At 39.7% G+C, this 24,191-nt stretch overlaps 1 protein-coding gene across 5 annotated transcripts in view; it reads right to left on the bottom strand.

Annotated features, from left to right (window-relative positions):
- The window catches only part of Lrriq3 (leucine-rich repeats and IQ motif containing 3), a 92,310-nt gene that overhangs the window by 19,389 nt on the left and 48,730 nt on the right, over positions 1–24,191 (bottom strand). For 4 of the 5 annotated variants that reach the window (NM_001024307.1, XM_087631313.1, XM_087631307.1 and 1 more), the window contains 1 exon segment: positions 13,477–13,606. In NM_001024307.1, coding sequence (NP_001019478.1) covers positions 13,477–13,606 — 130 coding nt within the window. 5 annotated transcript variants of the gene reach the window in all.

Below are 24,191 nucleotides of genomic sequence, written 5' to 3'. Positions count from 1 at the left end.
TCATATGTGCTATTAAATTGCTAGTGTATGATCTCTTTAATATCTTTATTAAGGTGCTCAATGCTATGAATTTTCCTCTCAGCACTGCTTTCATTGTGTCCCATAAATTTGGGTATGCTGTCCCTTCAGTTTTGTTAAATTTTAGAAAGTCTTTCATTTCTTTCGTTATTTCTTCCCTGACAATGTTATCATTGAGTAAAGAGTTATTCAGTTTCCATGAGTATGTAGGCTTTCTGTTGTCTTTATTGTTGTTGAAGAAAAGCCTTAGTCTGTGATGACCTGATAGAATGAATGGGATTATTTCAATTTCTTGTATTGGTTGAGGTTTGTTTTGGGACCAATTATATGGTCAATTTTGGAGAAGATACAAACAGGTGCTGAGAGAAGGGCATAATCTTCAGTTTTACAGGGAAATGTTCTATAGATATCTGCTAAATCCATTTGGTTTAATAACTTGTTAGATTCACTGTGACTCGTTTTGTTTCTGTTTTGATGATCTGTCCATTGGTGAGAGTGGGGTGTTGAAATCTCCCACTATTATTGTGTGAGATGCAATGTGTCCTTTGAGCTTTAGTGCTTCTTTTACAAATGTGAATTGCCCTTGCATTTGGGCGTAGATGTTCAGAACTGAGAGTTCATCTTGGTGGATTTATCCTTTGATGAGTATAAAGTATCGTTCTCCATCGATGTTATTTCTGTTCTCTTACAGTGTGCATGATATCTGTCCAATATCTGGCTTTTAGAGTCTCTGTTGAGAACTGTGGTATAATTCTGATAGGTCTGCCTTTATATGTTTCTTCACCTTTTTCTCTTACCATTTTTAATGTTCTTTGTTCTGTGTATTTAGTGTTTCTATTATAATGCAATAGGAGGAATTTCTTTTCTGGTCTAATCTATTTGCTGTTCCGTAGGCTTCTTTTATGTTTATGAGCATCTCTTTCTTTATGTTAGGGGGGTTTTCTTCTATGATTTTGTTGTTTTCTGCCCCTTTGCATTGGGAAACCACTCTCTTCTATTTCTATTATTCTTAGTTTTTTTCTATTCACTGTGTCCTGAATTTCCTGTAAGTTACTGGGTTAGGAGCATTTTGCACGTTGTATTTTCTTTGACTGTTGTGTCAACATTCTTTATGTTTTCTTCTAAGACTGAAACTCTCTCTTCTATCTCTTCTAAAATGTTGGTGATGCCTGTATTTGTGATTCCTGATCTGTTTCCTAGGGTTTCCATCTCCAGGATTGCCTCCCTCTGTGATTTCTTTATTGTTCCTCTTTCCATTTTTAGGTCCCGGGCAGATTTGTCCAATTCCTTTCTCCTTTTGATTGTGTTTCCTATATTTTTTAAGGGAATTATGTGTTTTCACTTTAAGGCCTTCTACCTATTTACTTGTGTTCTCTTGTAATCTTTAAGGGAGTTATTTATGTCTACCTTAAGGTCCCCTATAATTTTCATGAGAAGAGATTTTAGGTCAGAATCTTGTCTTTCAGGTGTGTTAGGCTATCCAGGGCTTGCTGTGGTGAGAAAAATGAGTTTTGATTGTGCCAAGTGGCATTGGTGTCTGCTGCTTATGTTCTTGTCTTTGTCTCTCATAATCTGGTTATCTCAGGTGTTAACTGGCCTTACTGTCCCTGATAATTTCTTCTGATATGAGTATAGATGAAGGCATATTAAAAAGTTATCAATATGTATAACTAGAAAATAATACCACAGAACTGCCTTAACTTCACATATGCACATTGCTTTCTTGTTGATCTTTCTTCCTGCCTACACAGGCTTACCTGCCTGTACTTGGAATATGTTCAGTCCACAGTACATGCCATTTCACCTGAAATGTCTGATGCTTGTTCTCACACCATGCCTTTGGTGACCTCGTTTTTGTTGCAGTCATCTTCCATATCATTTTTATAGGGATCATTTATTTTTCATCAAAGAATAAATTCCCTGTCTTCAGCTATTTCCTTATATATGTAATGCAACCAGACAAATAAAAAAAACTCTTATTTTACCTAAACCTCACTATTCTCTAAATTCCATTCCATTTGTAAGGATTCTTCATAGGACATACTACCACTTCTAAGTGTTTTATTCACTCATTCATTTATTGGATATTTAGTCATTGGAATGTAAACTTCATAAAAGATATGCATTTGACTGTTTCAGATTCCCTGGATCAGTAGTCCCCAAGAGAGAGAGAATATCACATCTAGCAATGCATACTCTATTATAAATTTGAACTATTTTCAGGTTATTTGTTTGGAGTAAATAATAAACTCACTAAGTGTTGAAAATAAGAGTGACACCACCACAGTGATGCCCAGTAGCTTGCTGTGCTTTACAGCTTAATCCAGAAGCAACTCACATACTTTAGTAACAATCCATCGACTAGAGCTAAAATGTACATTTCTAACCAAATTCTACAAAAGCTGAGACAGTCATAAGAAGGAAATGTTTTTAAGCATAAAATGATGACCACTGGTCACCAACAACCTGTTGTTTTCCTTGTCCAAACATTCAACACACTGATGAAAGAAAACTAAGCATGCGACAGTTTGTACGCAGCATCTCCCCATAAGGTTGGGATAACATTTTAATGTAATCCTATTCTTCTGCCATCCGGCCCACCCAACCCTCAGATATGTTGACTATAAAAAATAAGAACAGGGAAATAAATCTCAGGTGCCAGAGGGCACCACAGTAGACTGATGTGTCTAGCACAAGCTGGGTGCTCTCAGATGGGTGTGATTCTCCTCAGGCAAGTAGCTCATCATACCTTCTCTGAGTCCTCTTTGAGCTCTCTGGAATTTCTGTTTTGATCATCAAATCCCCGAGCTACACCTTACTTGGGAACTTAGGAATGTACTTCAAGTGGAAGCTACAACAGCCTCCCTTCTGTGCTTCTTTGTGTATGCTGAAGATTAGAAGCTCCGGTTTAAAGTCTTGAATTAGAATTAGATTCTCTGCTGAAACCATTCCTTATAATGGCAATGTTTGATGTGTTGTATTCTACCAGTTCTTGATGACAGGACATCCTGTTGAGGCATATGTAGTGTTTCAGACCTAAGTTCTTAATCATCATTTTATTGACTTCAAAAAACTCTAGGTAATGAAAAGAAATTCCTAAGAGTTTGTCCCAGAACAGTAGGCCAGAAGTCCACACACTCAACCTAACTTCTTATCCTTTCCACTATTTCCAACTGCACTTGGCGTAGGTTTATTAGACAGTGCTTTAACGTGATAGGAAATAGCTTTCCCCAGCAAATCAGGCCTTGAAATCACCATCCTCACACTTTACTTTGCAAGCCACAGGCTTTCCTATGCTGGTCTTTTCTCCATAGGGTGAATGGCCAATACCAAGTCAAGTACCAAGAAACAAACTTAGTTTTCTGACTTCTTCCTTGAAGCTTCAAAATAGTTGGCATTTCATGGATTACAGGAAAATATTTGACATTCAAAACACATGCTTGCCCTCTTTTGAGCCACTGGCAGCATCTTACTCATTTGTATCAACCGACTACGATGTGACTGTATCTCAGAGTCTGTGTGTGATGCTAATGTCTCATTTACCAGAATGATTCATCCCAAGTCCCATCACACACAAACCCTAAAACTGAAATAGCTCAGGACAATGAAGCTGATCTATATTTAAGAAGCCATGGGTCGGGAGGCCTTCACAGCTATCCAAGTGGAATCCATGTCCTCTGAGCTTTACAAAGAAACCAATAGAATAATCTCCATTATTGTTTTTCACTCTGGATTGATGAGCTCCACTTTTGCTCACAGTCAAGTGGAGAGATTGCTCACATAATTTTCATCTAGCTTTGTAGGAGGTTGGCAATATGAATTATGTGGCAATGTTGCTTAGTTACAAAATAATTCCAAATATAGCCTATTTGATTTCTATGTATTCTATCCCTCTTTGTTGTTGCCAGTAACAGTAATAATGAAGAAATCCGAATTATTATATAGAAGTAAAAAATACAGCACTGTTTTAGTGTTAAATTGCAAAGAAAAAATTTAGTTTTATGTGTACATGCATTCTACTTGTTTACATGAAGTAGCTTAACTCATATTATTTTGTATTCTAATGTTCATAGTTCAAGCAAACAAGTAAGGAAAAAGATTATTAAAATTGTATGTAGACAAGAAGGCTGACATTAGGAAGGTCTGAATGATGCATCTGGAGGAAAAAGGTTGGAGGCATAGAGTGGAAAACAATCCCGAGAGTCATCATTTCAGAGTCTAAGTAGATGTGCAACGAGACAGAGCCTGGGATGGAGGAAAATAGGGGGAGAGCAGATTACTGCGAGCACAGGTACTTTGTCAAGGTGACCTTCAAACAATTGACCTATGCACTTATCCTCTGAATAGAATGCTCTCAGAAATAGCATTTATGCAACAGCTGCTGCTTCCTACCAGACTTTGGCTTCTTTTCAGTTGCCTAGGACAAAAAGGTAGTGTGCAGGAATGACAAAAAGTTTCATCCATCCCCAGTCCTAATGAGGGACTGAAGTGTACTGGCATTCACTTCAGATACTTCAGGCTCTATAATGCCAGCTGGGTGTGCCCTTTGAGCACCAAGACAAGGTCCTAGCATCTAATTTCTAACATACTCTTGTTAATAGATTACAACATGCATGATTTACACTAATTTGAATGAAATATGAAATGTGTTTATTAGCTACAATGAAATACAATATTACCTGCAAGTTTTGAGTTATAATTACATAGCATTTTCAAAAAGAAGAACAAATTATTTGATTAGAAAACATTAAAATTCAAATTATTAAAAACATGAATCTATGCTAAGCAATCTACGTACAGATATTGGTTAGTACCTAAATACTTTGTAAATACAAGCACCGTGGATACTATTTACAACACAATCCAGTGGCACTAAGGTCTCACATGTACTGAACTAACTAGCATATTCAGTATATCCAATAGGCTATATGGAATAACACAAAGCACATCCTAATTGCAGTAGCGAGAGAAGTGGGAGGGAGGGACTCCCTTCATATGTTTACAGCATTCCCACAAAAACAGGCAGTCTGTCCAAGCACTGCACCATGTTTCTTGATTTAATAGTATTGGTTAAATAGAACTGGCTACAGCCCATTACTGGAGGAATTAGAGGTAGGTGGGTTTGAGGTGACCTGGTTGGGGGAGAGAGACTTGCCGAGGTGGAGGAAGAACAAGAGGAAAGAGGAAGCTATCATGAGGGGAGAGGAACAATGAACTCATGGCCAGGAGAAGCAGTGAATGTCTAGGGTACGACATTGGGGAAGAGTCAGGCTAGCAGTTAGAAGAATTGATTAGGTGTCATACCCCTAGTAATTGTCAAAATCAAATGAAATAGTCATAGTCTGAGTCTCATTTATTTGTAAGATACTCGGGAATAAGCTTAAATTGGATGTACTACAGAGAAGAGACAAGTATTGAGAATTGTTTCATTTCTTCCTTTATATTCAATTGTAACTTCTTTTCATCAGGGTTCTTAGTTACCAGATGAATACTAGTCCATTACAAAATTAAATTTATTCTTATCAAATTTATGCATATATATGTATTTTTGTAAGGAAAGTAGTATTAAAAATTGTTTAAAAATATAAAATAAGGGATCAACACTATAAAGGCTTTACCTGAATACATATTACTTATGCACATAAAGTGATAGAGAAGTTGAAGGCCTAACTCAGTGGTAGAGGACATACAAGAAACAAGGCCTTTTATTCAGTTTCCAGTGTCTCACATCCACAAACAAACCAAAAGCATCACACAAAATAATATAATGAAATCACAATGTATTTAAAATGTTGGAAATTCTTTCATCTGGAAAAAAATGTATGTACATATATTTACATTATATGTGTTTGTGTGTCTCTCTCTGAGTGTAGACCCACATATATTCCCCAATAAATACACATATGTGTGTGTGTATTAATTTAATACACCAATGTAAAAGAAAATTCTTTCCAAGCACCATACATATTATGTTTGTCAGGGTTCAATAGAGGAACAGAAATTATGGAAGGAATATAAATTAAAGGGGGATTAATTAGGTTGTCTTATTGTCTATGTAGAACAAGCATAATTATCTCCAATTGGGAAGGCAGAAAACAGTCATTAGCAGACCTCAGTGCATCAGGCTAGTTGCCTCAGCAGCACCAGTCTAGCATTGAAGACCTGGAGAATTCCTGGGAACTGTTGGTCTTGGATCTGCATCGCAAGCGTAAGTGCGGCAAGTACTAATTAAATGCATTGCAGTAAAAATGGAGATAAACTTGTCAGTTAGAGGAAAGTTATATGGAAAAAGAAACCCAAAGATTCATTCCAGAAGGCTGTCTTCTTACTACAAATAATCTGATAAAAAGAAATCCAGTGGTTTGTCCTCTGCTGCATTACAGTTCCAGGAATACTGACACTCAAAATTAACCTCAAACATATGTTCTCCAAAAGAACACACTTCAATGTGATGTGTGTATGCATTATTTTCAACATTTCAATGAAATGTTGACAAATACTTCATTATTAACTTGCTGGACATTATAAAGCAGATTGACCCTACAAATAGTTACAGAACATTTCACCAAAAACAAAAGAATACACTTTCAGCTCAGCAGCTCATGGAACATTTTCTAAATTTGAAGAGATATTCAGACACATAAGAAAACTGAAATAAACCCTGAATCCCAGGGGACCGAATGAATTAAAGCTGAATATCAGAAACAAAAAGCTTACAATCTCAGGGAAGCTAAACTTGCTACTGAATTAAAAATTGTCAAAACAACTCCTTCCAATCTGCACCTCCACCCGATCCCTTGGCAGAGTGGCATGCCTCTCCCCGAAACTTCACTACATGCTTAGATCTGCCCTAACCTAGGTCTCAAAGGAGGCCATTTCCAGTCTGAGACACGTAGGCCAGTTAACACCAGAGATAACAATATGGAAAAAGGCAAGCACAAGAACATCAGTAACAGAAGCCAATTTAACTTGATACCATCAGAACTCAGTTCTCCTACCACAGCAAGACCTGGATATCCTAACACACCACAAGAGCAAGACTCTGACCTAAAATCCCATTTCATGAAGATAATAGAGGTCTTTAAGGAGGGTATAAATAGTTTCCTTGAATGGATACAGAAAAATGTGGTACATTTACACAATGGAGTACTACTCAGCTATTAAAAATAATGACTTCATGAAATTCTCAGGCAAATACATGGAACTAGAGAATATCATCCTGAGTGAGGTAACCCAGTCACAAAAGAACACACCTGGTATATACTCACTGATAAGTGGACACTAGTCCAAAAGCTCAGAATACACAAGATTCAATTCACAGACCATTTGAAGCTCAAGAAGAAGGAAGACCAAAATGTGGATGCTTCAGTCCTTCTTAGAGGGGAGAACAAAATACTCACAGGAGGAAATACAGGAACAAAGAGTGGAGAAGGAAAGGCCATCCAGAGACTGCCCTACCTGGGGATCTATCCCATATGCAGCCACCAAACCCAGTCACTATTGCTGATGCCAAAAAGTGCTTGCTGACAGGATATGGATGTTTCCTGAGAGGCTCTGCCAGAGTCTTATTGATACAGATGATGATGCTTGATGCTTGCATCCAATCACTGAACTGAGAATGGGGATCCCAACGAAGGAGTCAGAGAAAGGACTGAATGAGTTGAAGGGGTGTGCAAATCCATAGGAAGAACAACAATATCAACCAACCGGAACCCCAGAGATCTCAGGAACTAAACCACCAATCAAAGAGTACACATGGAGGGACCCATGGCTCCAGCTGCATATGTAGCAAAGGATGGCATTGTCTGGCATCAATAGGAGAAGCCCTTAGTCCTGTGAAGGCTCTTTTCCCCAGTGTAGAGAAATGCCAGGGTGTTGAGGTGGGAGTGGGTAGGTAGGAGAGCTAGCATCCGCATAGAAGGAGAGGGAGGGGGCCTGGGAGAGGAGGAACCAGGAAAGGGGATAACATTTGAAATGAAATACATAAAATATCCAATGAAAATAAATAAATAAAAATACAGGAAAGTACAGGCAAACAGGTAGAAGCCCATAAAGAAGAAACAAATGAGTCTCTTAAAGAAACACAGGGAAATACAATCAAACAGATGAAGGAATTGAACAAAACAGTCCAAGAACTAAAAACGGAAATCGAAGCAATAAAGAGTTCTCAAACGGAAGCAGCCCTAAGATGGAAAGCCTAAGACGTAGATCAGGAGCTACCGCTGCAAGCATGAACAACAGAGTACAAGAGATGGAAGAGAGAATCTCGGGTGCAGAAGATTCCATAGAAAACATTGACTCAACAGTCAAAGAAAATGCAAAATGCAAAAACCTCTGTATCAGCTGGGCCATTTTGGCAGAGTAGAGAAATAAGAGTCAAGTACAAATTTTCTTAGAAACAATTTAAAATGCACATTCAAGAAGATGTCAGAAGATGGAAAAGGTCTCCCATGCTCATGAATTGGAAGGATTATCACAAAGCTCAAATCCAAGTCAATCAAGGACCTCAACATAAAATCAGATACACTGAATCTAATAGAAGAGAAAGTGGGAAATAGCATTGAAGGCCTTGGCACAGGAGAAAATTTTCTGAACAGAACACCAATGGCTCAGGCTCTAAAATCAACAAATAACAAATGGAACCTCATGAAACAAAAACGCTTCTGTAAGGCAAAGGACACTGCCAATAGGACAAAATGGCAACGTACAGTTTGGGAAAAGATCACTAAACCTACATCTCATAAAGGGTTAATATCCAAAACATATATAGAACTCAAAAACTCAGACTCCAAAGAACAAAATAACCCAATTTAAAAATAGGGTACAGGGCTAAACAGAATTCTCAACAGAGGAATTTTGAATGGCTAAGAAGCATCTAAAGAAATGTTCAACATCTTTAGTCATCAGGAAAAATGAAAATCAAAACAACTCTGAGATTCCACCTTATACCATAAGAATGGCTAAGATAAAAACTCCTATGTCTTCATAGAATGAATTAGGTAGTGTTCCTTCTGTGTCTATTTTGTGGAATAGTTTGAGGAATACTGATATCAGGTCTTCTTTGAAGGTCTGGTAGAATTCTGAACTAAACCCATCTGGCCCTGGGCTTTTTTTGGTTGGGAGGTTTTTAATGACTTCTATTTCCTTATAGGATATGGACCTGTTTAGAAAGTTTTCCTGCTCTTGATTTAACTTCGGTATAAGGTATCTGTCTAGAAATTCATCCATTTCATCTAGATTTTCCAGTTTGGTTGAGTATAGGCTTTTCTAGTAGGATCTGATAATTTTTTTTTAATTTCCTCCATTTCTGTGTTTATGTCTCCCTTTTCATTTCTGATTTTGTTAATTTGGACACTGCCTCTAGAAATTTTAGTTAGTTTGGCTAGGGGTTTATCTATCTTGTTGATTCAAAGAACCAGTTTTTGGTTTTGTTGATTCTATGTACTGCACACTTTATTTCTATTTGGTTGATTTCAGCCCTGAGTTTGAGTTTCCTACCTTCTACTCTTGGGTGAGTTTGCTTCTGTTTGTTCTAGAGCTCTCAGGTGTGCTGTTAAGTTGCTAGCTTAAGATATCTCCAGTTCCTTTACCAGTGCACTCACTGCTATGAATTTTCCTCTTAGCACTGCTTACATTGTGTCCCATAAGTTTTGGCATGATGTGTCAACATTTTCATAAAATTTCAGTAAGTTTTTAATTTCTTTATTTCATCCTTGACCAAATTATTATTGAGTAGAGAGTTGTTTAGTTTCCACATGCACATGTTGCCTTTGCTGTTATTGAAGACCAGCTTTAGGCCATGGTGGTCTGATAGGGTACATGGGATTATTTCAATCTTTTCCTATCGGTTGAGGGTTGATTTGTGACCAATTATAGGGTCTATTTTGGAAAAGGTACCACAAGGTCCTGAAAAGAAGGTGTATTCTTTTGTTATAGGGTGAAACGTTTGATAGATATTTGTCAAATCCATTTAGTTCATAACTTCTATTAGTTTCACTGTGTCTCTGTTTAGTTTCTGGTTCAATGAGCTGTCCACTGGGGAGAGTAGGGTGTTGAAGCCTCCCACTCTGCAAATCAAAACAACCCTGAGATTCCTTAGTCAGAATGACTAAGGTCAAACCTCAGGTAACAACACATGTTACCTCCTTCATTGCTGGTGGGATTGAAAACTGGTACAACTACTCTGGAAGTCAATTTGGAGATTCCTCAGAAAATTGGAAATAGACCTATCTAAAGAAATACCATTCTTGGGCATATAGCCCAAAGATGCCCCACCATGCCACAGGAGCACATGTGCCACTATGTTCATAGTGGACTTATTTGTGATAGCGAGAAGCTGGAAACCACCTAGATGTCCCATGACAGAAGGATGGATACAGAAAATGTGGTTCATTTACACAGTGGAATATTACTCAGTTATTAAGAACGAGGACATCCTGAGGTTTGCGGGCAAATGGATGGAACTAGAAAATGTCATCCTGAGGGGTAACTCAGAGCCAAAAGGACATGCACAGTATGTTCTCACTAATAAGTGGATATTAGCCAAAAGAAAAAAGAAAAAAAGAAAACCTACATAATACCCAGGATACAGTCCACAGAACTCAAAAAGGTCAACAAGTCGAAGGGCCCAAGTGAGAAAGCCTCAGTTCCACTTGGGAGGGAAAAGAGGAAAAGGAGATGGGGATGGGGGGGGGAGAGGGAAACATGATCTGGTATTAGGTTGGAGAAAAGAACTGAAGCCCTGAGGGTCAGTAGAAAGAATGGAAACAGGCAACCTTGAAAGGATGGAGGTTGAGAAGACCCTCTAGCATGTACCAGAGACCTGGAAAGTGAGAGAATCTCAGGACTCAAAGGAGGGAGAGGACCCTAGATGGAAGGCCCTTACAGTGGGGAGAGGGAACTTATTGAATCCACCTCCAGCAGAAAGACAGGGTATCAAGTGAGGGATAGGGTTGCCATCCCACAATCAAAACTCGGACCCATAATTCTTCCTGTCTGAAAGAAATGCAGGGATGGAAATGGAGAAGAGCCTGAGGAAGAACATCCAGCAACAGCCCCAAAGTGGGATCTGGCTCAAGGGGAGGCCCCAAGACCTGACACCATTACTGAAGCTATGGGGCAAAAACGGATCTACTATGACTGCCCTCCAAAAGACCCAACAAGCATCAGAGAGAGTCAGATGCAGATATATGCACCCATCCAAGGAACAGAAGCTGCTGACACACCTTGGTTGAATCAGGAAAAAGCTGGAGAAAGCAGAGGATGAGGGCATCCCTAAAGGAGAAGCAGCTGTCTCAATTAACCTGGACCCTTGAGATCTCGCAGACACTGGATCACCAAGCAGGCAGCGTTCACCAGCTGAGATGAGGCCTCCAACACATACACAGCAGAGGACTCCCAGGTCTGGATTCAGTCAGAGAAGATGCACCTAACCCTCAAGAGACTGGAGGCCCCAGGAAGTTTAGAGGTCTGTTGGGGTAGATGGGGTGGGGACATCCTTGTGCAGATGGGGTTGGGGGCAGTGTATGTAGGGGACCTTAGGTATGAGATGTGGAACTCTTAGGGGGTGGACCAGAAAGAGAATAAAATCTAGAGTGTAAAAATAAATTTAAAAATAAATAAATTTTATGGTTAAAAAGAAATCTCAAGTGTCAGCACATGCTGGCTAGGATGAGGAGAAAAAACACTCCTCCATTGCTGGTGGGACTGCAAACTTGTACAACTATTCTAGAAACCAATCTGGCAGTTCCTCAGATAGTTGGAAATAGTTCTACCTAAAGATTCAACTATACTGCTCCTGCCCATACACCCAAAGTATGCTCTACTATATGACAAAGACACCTCCTGCACTATGTTCATGGCAGCCTTATTTCTAATAGCCAGAAGCTGGAAAGAGCTCAAATGTCCCTCAGCCAAAGACTGGATACAGAAAATCTGGTTCATTTATACAATGGAATACTATTCAGCTATTTAAAATGAGGACATCATAAATTTTGCAGGCAAATGGATGGAACTAGAAAACATAATTTTGAGTAATTAACCCAGACCCAAAAGGACTTACATGGTAGTTATTCACTGATAAAGGGATATTAGCAAAAAAATACAGAAAACTCATGATTCAACCCATAGACTATAAGAAGTTTAAGAAGAAGGAAGGCCCAAGTGAGGATGTTTTGATCCCACTTAGATGGAGGAACAAAATAATCATGGGGACAGAGCGAGGGAGGGACCTGGGTAGGAAAGGGGAAGGTAATGGGAAAAGAGAGGCAGGGCAGGATCAGACATGGGGGAGACAGAAGAGGAGCCCAGAGGGCCAGAAGAATGGATGAGAATGTGTAGCTGCCTGGAGTGGGTATGGGGGAGCCTCAGGAATGTCCTAGAGACCTGGGATATGAGAGGCTTCCTGGACTCAATGGGGATAACCTTAGCAGAAATGCCCAATGGTGGGGAGATGAAACCTGAAGAGACCACACCCAGTAGATAGAGCCCCCCAATGGAGGGATGGGGTTACTAACCCACTTTCAAAATTTTTGACCCACAGTTGTTCCTGTGTAAAAGAAATGCAGGGACAAAAATGGAGCAAAGACTGAAGGAAAGGCCATCCAGTCACAAGCTCAACTTGAGATCCATACCATGGGTAGGCACCAAAACTGACACTATTACTGATGCTATGTTGTGATTGCAGACAGGAGCATAGCATGTTTGTCCTCTGTGAGGCTCTACCAGCAGCTCTTTGAGACAGATGGAGATACAGCTAACCACTTCACTGAAGTCAGGGACCCCTATGGTTGAGTTACGGGAAGAATTGAAGGCACACCAACAGTGTAATCCAGATACCTGGGATCTCTCCGAAACTAAGTCACCAACCAAAGAGCACATATAGGCTGCTCTGTGGCAGGTGAAACCTATGTAGCAGATGACTGCCTTGACTGAACTCAGTAGGAGAGGATGTGACTCATCCTGTAGACTTGAAACCCCAGGGAAGGAGAATGACTGATGGGGGTGGGCACTTCTCAGAGGAAAAGGGGAGAAGGAATATGGTAAAGAATTCTGGGACTGCAGACCACGAAGGAGGGGCGGTAACACTTGGAATGTAAATAAATAAAATAATTAATAAAAGAAATTGTTCAGACAAAAATTAAGAAAAAACCAAAAGCTTTCTAGAGCAAATTCATACATATCAATACACAAACAGTGGGATAGTTAAAACAATCTTATATAGTAATCAAACTGCTGGAAGTATCACCAAGATAATATTGTAAAGACTGTGACTCTATTATAGCACGTGCTAAATATGGGTGTGTCACAATGAAATACCGTAAAGGAGAACACTGAGGTAATATAGTGAAAAATTACTCAAACCTCAATGTGCATTTCAGAATCCAGTATTTATAGCTCAAAATCTGTGTGCTTGATTTGTTGTTGCTTTTTTTTTCACTCACATCAAAACATACCAACCTTTCTGAATGTGATGTCTTGGTTGTTTTGAATTTCCAGCAATATCTTTTGTTTTCAACTCATATGAAAGACAGGAAATGTGTTTTCTGTACTCAGTAGAATATTTAAAGTCATCAGGAGAATATCTCATCTGTGAAGACAAATAAAGGCATTGGTGGGTCTTGTTCCTTATTGCTGTGATAAAACACTTTGACAAGTGAAACAATATAAGGAAGAATTTGCCTCTCCAGGTTATAGTCCATCACTTGGGGGAAGTCAAGGCAGCAGGCACTTGGAGCAGCTAGTTATTGTCAAAGGCAAACTGCATGGAATTAATGCATAAATGACAAGCAGAGTTAACTTTTTCCATTTCTATTATAGCTCAGAATCCTCTTCCTAAGGAATGGCACTGCCTCTAGTGGATTTGTCTTCCTACTTCTGCTAGTCAAGATAACCCAAATGCACACACCCACAGGTCCCGCTGATCTATAAAATTTCCACAAAAATCTTCCAAGCTGATTCTACATCATGTCAAGTTGATAATAAAAACTAACCAAATCAGTGATATCAAATGTTTCAGGGCTTCAAGGAGCTTTTGCATGTGAAGTTCAGTACTATGATTTTGATTTTTTAAAACTCTGTAAGACAACTAACATTAATAAGTCTTTAAAAGCTCCATTTTTTATTGCTTTGTTAAGCAACCTGATAGAAGTCAATGATAGCAACAGTCAGTGAGAAGAAAAGTCAGTTGTAGGAACAGTCAGTGCTGGGAATAGTCAGTGATAGCCACAGTCATAGGAAATATATAGGAACACTCAGAGGTAGAAAGAGTTAGTGAAAGCAACAGTCAGTGGCAGGAACAGCCAGTGGTAGGAACAGTCAGTAGTAGGAACAGCCAGTGATAGATACAGTCAGTGGTAGGAACAGTCAGTGGTAGTAACAGTCAGTGGTAGGAACAGCCAGTGATAGATACAGTCAGTGGTAGGAATAGTCAGTGGTAGTAACAGTCAGTGGTAGGAACAGTCAGTAGTAGTAACAGTCAGTGGAAGGAAGGGGAGCAAGGGCTGGCATACTGGTCAAATATGTATAATAACAGACTGTTGAGTACTGAACCATGAACAGAGCATCCATATTATTCTATGCAAGACTCAGAGAACATCATGGATGAGGGGTACAGAAAATAGAAGAGCCAGATGTGAAGGGAGGAGTGCTATGGAACTGGGTTATTCTGGACATGACAAAGCCATAGAATTCATGAACTCACTGGGTGGACATATCACATGCATGGAGATGAGGGCTGGTGAGACCCTAACCCTGCTGAAAGACTCTGCACAGGTAATGAGTTTTGTTGTAATCACTGACAATCTGCCTATGCTCCATTAAATAGGTTGCACTCACACTCTTTCAAGAAACAATCATTAAACTTAGCGAGGACTGGTTGAGAAGAAATAGAGCTACAGTAGAAGGCAGGAGACCTGAAAGAAGGCAACAGGGAAGGAAAGTGTCCTAAGTCAATGAAAGAGGGCAACAGAGAGTGCGAGATGCCCTAAGTCAACATAGGTGCATATAATAGTGGCAAAAAAAGAGATTGTGTTAAGTTCCATTTGAAACAAAATAGCCCACTTTTTCTTCTAGAGATTATACTTTATCCTCTCTTTTAGAAAATGAGTTTCCCAGAAATTTTGTTTTTACTGTAGTTATTCAATTCCATTACCCAAAAGAAAACAAAAAATGTATACTGCTTGACAAATATTAGAAATATAATCTCTATTGTAAATTATATTGTTTTCATACAATATGAATATATACAAATATATAAAAAGTCAAATAAAAGAGTTATAGTTAAGTACAGCACTTATAATACATAGGCAGTATATATATAACAACATATAATAAATATATACTAAATTATTCAATTTATCTTCCTTCATGTATTCATTTGTCTCTCATTTAAAATCACTGTGACTTTCCTGGTTTTTATAAGACAAAAGTGCATGAAGAAAAGCTCATGTGTTACACTGAGACAAATCTGTAGGAAGAGCATCAAATAATCAAATATTTTATAGCTAACCTAGCGTCTTCAAAATTACATAGGTTAGCAAAGGTGGCTTTGTAAGGAGACAGAGAGTGCATATAAGCCACCCACATACTGATCCTTGAGCTCCTATAGAAGAAAATTTATCAAAATGCTGGCCATATGTAAGAGAGACTTTGTTTTCACTGACACAAAGTATACTCTATTAGCCACAGTGTGTATATGACCATATATAAGAGAGACCTTGTTTTCACTGACACAAAGTATACTCTATTAGCCACAGTGTGTATATGACCATATATAAGAGAGACCTTGTTTTCACTGACACAAAGTATACTCTCTACTAGTCACAGCATTGTATACCAGGCACTTGTACATGATGACTTTAGAAAATACTTATGGCTATTTGGCCAGGGAACATTATAAACTGATGATAAATTAAATAAATCAGAAATGCATTCATTTAACAGAATCAGCATTAACTCATACTTAGAAGTGAAAGCAATGTCTGATAACATCTCTAGCTGTTTGTGGAATGACAGTCTAATTAGGTAGAGATCTGAGAAACTAGTGGCTTCCTGATCTGAAAAACAGCTCCCAAGTGGGTAAGAGTAATGATCAGTGAGACAATATCATCAAGGGTCTGCTCTAATGCTATGAGTTATTTGCTCTCACCCCAGTGTGTATCAATAATTTTACGCAAGCTTTGAATGAAAATATAAAAAAAAAACCTGTTTATCCCATTTGCTGATGTGACAGGCAAAGGAACAACCTCACTTAACAGCAACTAGAGCTTTCAGTTGTTGTTAACAGACTGGTTAACAGTACTACTAACAGACTGGTTAACAGTACTATTAACAGACTAGAGTCATTGGACTAGCTGTATAGAGGATGTTATATTGTAGTTGGATAAATTAAATTAAATTGCTGTCATTAAATTAAATCAATTAAATTACATTAAATCACTCGAATACATGGGTGAAAAAGACAAAAGCTCTGAGGCATGGTTGGGACGTGTGCTAGAATGGCATCTAGAATGAGGGGATTGTTCTAACGTTCTCTTCCCTTCTGGAGCACTCCATCAGATCCTGGAAACATGTTTCACATGACTACAGATATCCTAGACCATCAAGCGGAGTCTACCAACTGTGTACTCTACAGACTAACACATAATGAAGGCACACTCTGGGTAACTCAGTTCTGTGCAATTCCAGGCAAAGAAAAGGTAATAGAGTAATTCAGGTTTCAAGTTTTCCCAATACTCTTCATTTTCTAATGGAATTCTGAAGTTCGAGCAAAGCTTAAAATTTCCATACTAATCTTTCCCTAAAACTTCATACCTTGCCTGTGGCAAAGCTGATCACTCCTTTCTCTTAAAATCACTATAAACATGTCTGTGCATTCCTGCTGTTCTTCTTTGAGCCTAAATCTAAATCATCCCTTTCCAGTCCAAACCAAACTCTTGTATTGGAGTTAACAAGATACGTTTGTAATGATCAAAACAGATTTCTTTCTGCTTTTAAATGCCCTGATGGCTGTTGTGGTTACTAACTTTTTACTGTGAACTAAAAAAAAAAAAAATCAGAAAAATATAACCTGTGACCATATCACCAAACTCATCTCATCTCTGGCTGTGGTTCAGTGAACACCTGCCACACTGGATTTCATTCAACCTCAGAAACACATCCCAAACAAAACAAGCTATTACATGGCCCAGGGCATTGTGCAGGGGCCTCTATTCCCAGCACTGTGCATGGCTAGCTTCCGATGCTTCAAGCATTCACCACAAACAGCTTCTCTTTAGAAAAACTTCTGTCACGGTCTTAGGAGAAGCTCTTCCTGCCCCCAGTCTCCACTCTGAATCCTATGTGCACTGCATCAGCCATTTACCATAGTGCTTGCTTACTTGGGCTAAACTTTCCCTAAAAATCTGGTCCTTAGGAAAGACTTCATTTACAGTATTTCCTTGGAGATGTGAATGGTCCTGAAAGTCAGAACATATCCAAACCTTGTGTTAAGGGTGCAACAACAACAAACCAACAAACCAGCGAGCCAACGAACCGACAGACAAACTTCAATGTGGTGAGACTGGAGAGTTTGTAGAACTTCGGCTAATACTTCATGTGATAGGCCACGGCACTCCTCCATCCTTAGGTGAGAATCCAATAACCAGAAAAATGCTTTAGAAAATTAAAGTCTATCTTTTATAGCACCTAAAACTTGGAACACTACTGTCACTTATCTTGGAGTTATTTCATACCACTGTGTGTGCTTTTCACTCAGCAACTCTTCATAACCACCGTGCCCTCTTCTAAGCTCTTTCTCCTGTATACCGACTCAGGCATGGACTTTTCTAAAATATCCACAATGTTACCAATTCCCGACTTTGCCACATCCTTACAATAGGTAAATATAAGCCTCTGGAAGGAATTAATCTGTCTTTTCTCAGTCGCCACTTTGACCTTCTGGTGGCTACACATCCTTATGTCAAGAGGAAGAGGCACTAAGGAAAATCTCTCATGCAGGACTCAGTTGGGATACTAATACATAATCTGTAAAGGGCACAGAAAGGGAGGCCACAGCAATCATAGCAAGGAATACAATCTGTGGCATCACTAAACACTAGACTGCTTAACTGAGGATAAACTTAGTTTTGAGGTTCACAAAATGCATCTCTATTTGGTTGCAAAACCATGATAGACAGTTGTGGCAGAGAGTTCCTCTTTGGGAGACAATAATTTACTGTTCTGCACAGTGACAAGTGGGTTTCGGTGGTAACATTCCTTCCTTCTTTCTTGACCCACATTTAAATACTTTACAGTCAATTCATTTTTCTTGGGTTCAGGCTGCATTTTGAACCTTTTCCGGCCTATGAATTATCTTGGCATCTGTTTTCACCTTTTCTGCAATGGAGTCAGTGGGTTTCTAGTTGACTGGAAATCGTAGCATTTGATCTAAGCAGTTCGTGCGTGGTACAGTCAGTACTATGTCTACATCTATAGAAGCATTTTTATCACCACCATGCTGTACTGGGGGTGAAGGAGTCTGTGTTGAGGATCACCCTAGAAACCTGTTCAGAATCACAACTGAGCTACAACCCTTGATGTCTTCTGCTTGGTTTTCTCCTTAATGACTTCCTGACAAATTGGCTTCTAGACCCCAATGTGTTAACCCAGACAAATGAGCTTTCAGATACTACTCAAAAGATCTAACTTTTGAGTTACACAAAACAGATAATCAAGTTTATCCTAATGAACACTGTTGGTTCTGCTGTTCAGATCTATGTCTTATTGAAACAACAGAAAGCTTTTCCTATCAGTGAGCTGCTGTGCTGTGGGTAGCAAACACATACAATATCCTCAGGGCTCTTAGAAGCAGGCTGCAAACACATACATCTGTCTCGGACCTCTTAAATGCAGGCCGGTACCTGCAATCAGCTTTCCAGAGTACGTGCTGATTCCCAGAACTAGACAGAGAGATACACTTTTAGGAGTAAAGACTATAGTTTGAGATGATAACCTTTATATATAATGGCAGATGTAAGCATTACTTCATGAACTGCTACTACCTTACATTTGATGCCAATGCCAATATTGCTTGATCTGAAAGAGGAGTCAGCAAGACAGTACCCTAAGGCAATGAAGTCAATGCACAAAAAGTGACCCACATAAGCACAGGAGGCAAAGTACATATATAGGAAGTATATAACTCTTCTGTATAAAACAAAATACAACAAAAATAGTCATAGAAAATGAAGGTGATGGATATGTTTATTGCAAATGTCCAGTTTTAGAGTATATAAAAAATTCATTGTAGAAATGCCATGTTTGCTCAGCTCAAGATTATTCTATTTTAGGTCCACCGTAACCAATACTAGAGACACTGCCAAATCCAGTATTGAGCTCTCAGTTTTGTCCTACCATGCGTGCTTAGCAGTAGAGTTTTGGAGCCTAATAAAAAAAAATACCCTGCAAACGTTCACAGGAGTTTAGATTTTTATTTCAACTTGAGGGAAATCAATGCTTAGACTAGGCTCCAGCTCTGTCACCAACAAGAATACTGCCCACAGCTTCTCCAGTTCAGTGCAAACGTCATTCTGTCCGATGTCACAGTGCAGCTGATACAGCTTTCTTTATAAAGTGTCCTACTCACATGGACAATATTTCAGCCCATCTCCAATGCTGTTTACATAAATATAATATTGTTGTTACCCAATGAAATGATGCAAACCTACTGGAGGGCAGAAGAGATGGGTCAGAAGGAAAGCATTGGCTGACCATGTGTGAGAACTGGAGTTCAAATCCCCAGAGCCCGTGGAGAGTCTTGTGATAATATACACCTATAAAACAGCTGCCATGCTAAAAGAAACTATGCAGATGGGAAAAACCCTCAAGATGCTTTCTGTCTAGCTAGCCTGGGACACAAAGCAGTGAACAACAAAGTGACCCTATTTCAAAACCAAGGTGGGAGTCAAGCATCAACCTCTAAGACAGGCACAAGAGTCATCACTGAAGACCTAGCAAGATGGAAGCTTAGTAAAAGCTGCAAAGGACAAGATACGGAAATGATGGCTCCGTGGCTGGGATGTGTATGGACTGTCTTTGCGGAGGACCCAAGGGTGATTCCTGCGCCTGTATTAATTACTCTAGAGAAAGGTTACAACTCTACCTCTACAAGCACTGGTGTATTTTCCTGCACTCTCACGTAACTTCACTTACGTGTACAGCCACCCCGCAGGCACACGCTCCCATACAGACATACAATGTGGAGCAAGTGCACCATGACACCAGACAGAAGGACTGGTAAGGCTGAGTGAGCCCACATCCTGAGGATCTCAGAATTGATAACAGCAGAAACAGATCCATTTCCCCCTACCTGTACCTGCTCTGGAACACATAATGACACCATACTCCTCAATGTTTATAATTCATATGGAGTAAAGTGCACAAGTTATTTCACCAAGGATCATCTGAGAGTGGCTGTTTTATGGAACACTTGGGCAAGAGTTCTCTCTCCTTAAGTATTCATTGTTAGACCCTGGACACAACTGGCAGGATGGGCTCATGCCACTGTCACCCCTCACTCCAGCACTGAAGTTGCTGTTGTAGTGGGATCTGGGCTACCTGTCCTGCCCAGGTCAACCAAACCCCCTTGTTTGTCTTCTAAGAGCGGTAACACTTTTGCTTTTCCTGGCCAAACTGAGACCCATGGAACCTATTCATCACAGGTTTTGCTTTATCCATTGGGTGGATAGAGGATGACACCCGCATGTTCACACATAATAAAAAATAAATCAGCAAAAACAATCCTGATGAACTAAAACAAATAACTGCATGTCACTAAGGCTGGATTTTCTGTATAAAAGCTGAGCGAACTCACAGGGATTAAAAAGACTAAATCACTCATAAAAAGTATCTCATAAAAGACCAGGGCCAGATGGCTTCACTGTTGATTTCTATCAACTATTGAAAGAACTATCACCACGTCTTAAGTTATTTCTACATTCAGAGGAACATGTAATGCTTGCAAATGTATTCAAGGGGCCAGCAATGCTCAGGCATTAGAACAGATAGGGAAGCAACCAGAAAATATAAACTATAACCAATGTCCTTTGTAGATACATATGCAAAAACTCCCAAAAGATATCAGCAAATGAATCCAAAAGCACAGTAAGGTGCAATGGTTAGTAGCTGTATGCAAACAGACACCAGGACTTCACAGCGGGGTAAAAGACAGAAAATCGGAGCATCTCAACAGATGGAGGAAAATCAGCCTATAAAATTTAACAGGCTTTGTGGTTTAAAAAAAAATATCAGACACAGAAAAACCGTATCTAAACGCTATGAGGCCACCTATAATAAACCTATAATAAACCGACTGCTAAGCTTATGCAAAATGGGGAGGAGGAGCCAGATCCCTCTAACTATGAACTAAGACAAGGTGTTGCTTTCACTGCTTCAAAGAAACATGGACATGCTTGCTGGGAAATTAGCACAAGAATGGGGGGGAGGTTGGTCAAGCCAAATCGAATTTTCAGCTAACCAGTTGAGACAGAGTGAGAACTCTATAGCAGAAGAATCATCTCGCCCTACTGAAACTGGGGACAGACTTACACATTGTTTTTCATTTTTATATTGCAAGCTTACATAAGAACAATTTCTTAAAAGTATAGAAAGTGACTTGAACATATTCCGGCTCATATCCCATTACCCTACCTACCACATTAAATTCCCCAGTTCTGTAGATGTTTCGGCTCCACTTTCGGGTTATCTGTACCTTCACAACTGTGTGTCTGAAGTTCAGAACCCCAAAATTATGGAAAATATAAAATATGCATCTTTCTGTGAGTGATGTAACGTGTCTTCAGTTACAGGTAGAGGACTTAATTATTCCATTTCCCATTCAACTAGAAGGAGAAAAACGTTTGCATTTTCCTTCCTGTGGTGGGCTGTGTGCAGACTCCAGGTTGGATCCACATCTTTGCTGTTCTGAATTATGATGCAATGAACACAGATGGGCAGACGTCTCTGCGACCTGTAGATTTGGCGTCTTTGGGTAAAGGCCCAGAAGGGGTAGAGCTGAGTCCTATGTTAGGACTGTCTGTGCTTTAGGGAGTTCACTCTGTATTGATTTCTATTTCAGATGTACAAATAGCCAACCAGTATATAAAAACATTACATAGGACTAATATTTTGGCAAATGCAAATGAAAACATCAATAAAATAAGAACTCACCTCAACACAAATGTCTATGTGTTCTAGACTAAAACAGCCAGTGCTGACCAAGATGTGAGAGTAAGGAATATAAATTAGTGTAAACTGCACACTGTGCAAGGCAGCACGTGGTTTTCTTAACCGGATCAGTCACTAGGCCAGATGTCACAGGGTAGCCCCTAAGGTTCTCATTCACACTCATTCACAATGTTCTCCACCCACCCACGTGCTTGTGTGGCTGTTTGCTTTTGGAGACAGGATTGCTGTGTACACATCAGGTTGACTTCCAACTTGTGGTCCCTGGTACTATCCTCTCCCTGTGTTGGTCGTACAGCTGTGTGGTACCAGTATTCATCAACCAGTGAGTGGATTTGAAATATTGGAGGACAAAATTAGCCAGTTACCATAATTTATGACGTTAGAGATAATTATGCAGAGAAGCCAGGCACAGGAAGGGGATATCCCTGACCTCACTCACTAGCTGTCAGGTCGGTCCTAGCAGCTGAGGAGAACGGTGTCTCCTGGCAGCTGTGTGGAGTGGTGGAGAGCGGCTGATCCACGGATACTGAGCTGTGCTTGGGAGCTGTCCCGTGTGCTGGTGCATCAAGGCGATAATGTTCTGCACACGTTTTCTCCACAGACAAGTGGTACGGCTTCCTTGATGCAAGCACGATATAAGGCTCACTAGTGCAAACATCATTAACATGTATTTCAGGAAGTTTAACTACCAGTTAAACTAAATTCAATTATTTAAAAATAGACGTTGCCAAATTTTGCAAAAACCAAATGGCCCCAGTCTGTTTGTCAGCATTGCTAGACGTGTATATTTTACTAATCGAAGGCTGTAAAGTAGTATTTTAGGAGCATCTTCCGGCTTTCTTGGGGGAATAGTCTCAGCAAAACCTACACTTAGGTGTTGAGTCTGAACACTGCCTTCCATAAACGACAAAGCAGCAGGACGTCTCCACAAATGGCTTCCTGGAAATAGACTGAGGTGCAGACACGAGTCAGACAATAGACAGCTGTGGCAGGGGCTTCTTTTCACCAAAAGCACAACACACGGAAACAGCCAACGCCTTCTGCCTTAAACCAATAAAATCTGCTGTAAGTAAGTTAGGTAAGGAATGATCCTTTTATTGATTTGTTGTCTTTTTATTAGAATAGCATGGCAGCTTAAGTTTTCTGCTCTGTCTTTTCAGAGTAGTATATGACGGTGCATTTCCTTCAGATTAGGGCTGGTCTCACTAGCTATCTTAGATGAAGAGTAACTTCATGGCAACTTTAATGAAAGATTTGATTTGTTAAAATACTTTCTCCTAGATGTATTACTAGATGAAGCTCTCTTTTCCACCTCACACTTATCTTCTATGTACAGCTGACATCCCTAGTGTCCAATCAGAGGCGGGTTTTCATTGCTGTTGTCCAGGGAATGAAGTGCGTGATTCCTTTGTACTGATGAAAGGTGAGTGCAGACATCCAGCCCATTTCAGTGAAAATTGACCCATAATTTTGTTTTATCCTGAAGAAAAATACAGTGATAAAGTTTAAAGATGGAAAACATACAGTTAACCTCATCGGATCTGACAATAGCTAGCAAACATTCTACTCAGTCTAGAAGTCAGTGCCTCTGCTTCCAGAGCTCAGGAATTCTACTAATGGTGGCTCCCACAAGGCAGAGAAACCAACAGGGTGAATTTTGACACTTCCACTGCATCAAAGGTAGATCGGGAAGCCACTTTGGAACCCTCCCTCATGGTCGTAGTGCCCATGAAAGTTTCTGTCTAAGGAAATAGATGTGTCTTCATTGAACAGTTGAATACGTATGTTTACTCATCTTGTAGAGACTGCACACCACTTTCCAAACAAAAGCAGCAGTGTGGGGCCACATCACAGTGTCGGAATGCTATGTCAGCGGGTACTTTTCAGAAGGCACTCACCTGCTATGTTTCCAAGTGACAACCATGGCGTACTGAGTCAGATTATTGCTG

Source organism: Rattus norvegicus, chromosome 2 (assembly GCF_021556685.1).
Source record: "Rattus norvegicus strain SHRSP/BbbUtx chromosome 2, alternate assembly SHRSP_T2T, whole genome shotgun sequence".
NCBI lineage: Eukaryota > Metazoa > Chordata > Mammalia > Rodentia > Muridae > Rattus > Rattus norvegicus.
The sequence above is the reverse complement of the archived record's forward strand: the minus strand, read 5'-3'. Positions and strand labels throughout refer to the sequence as shown.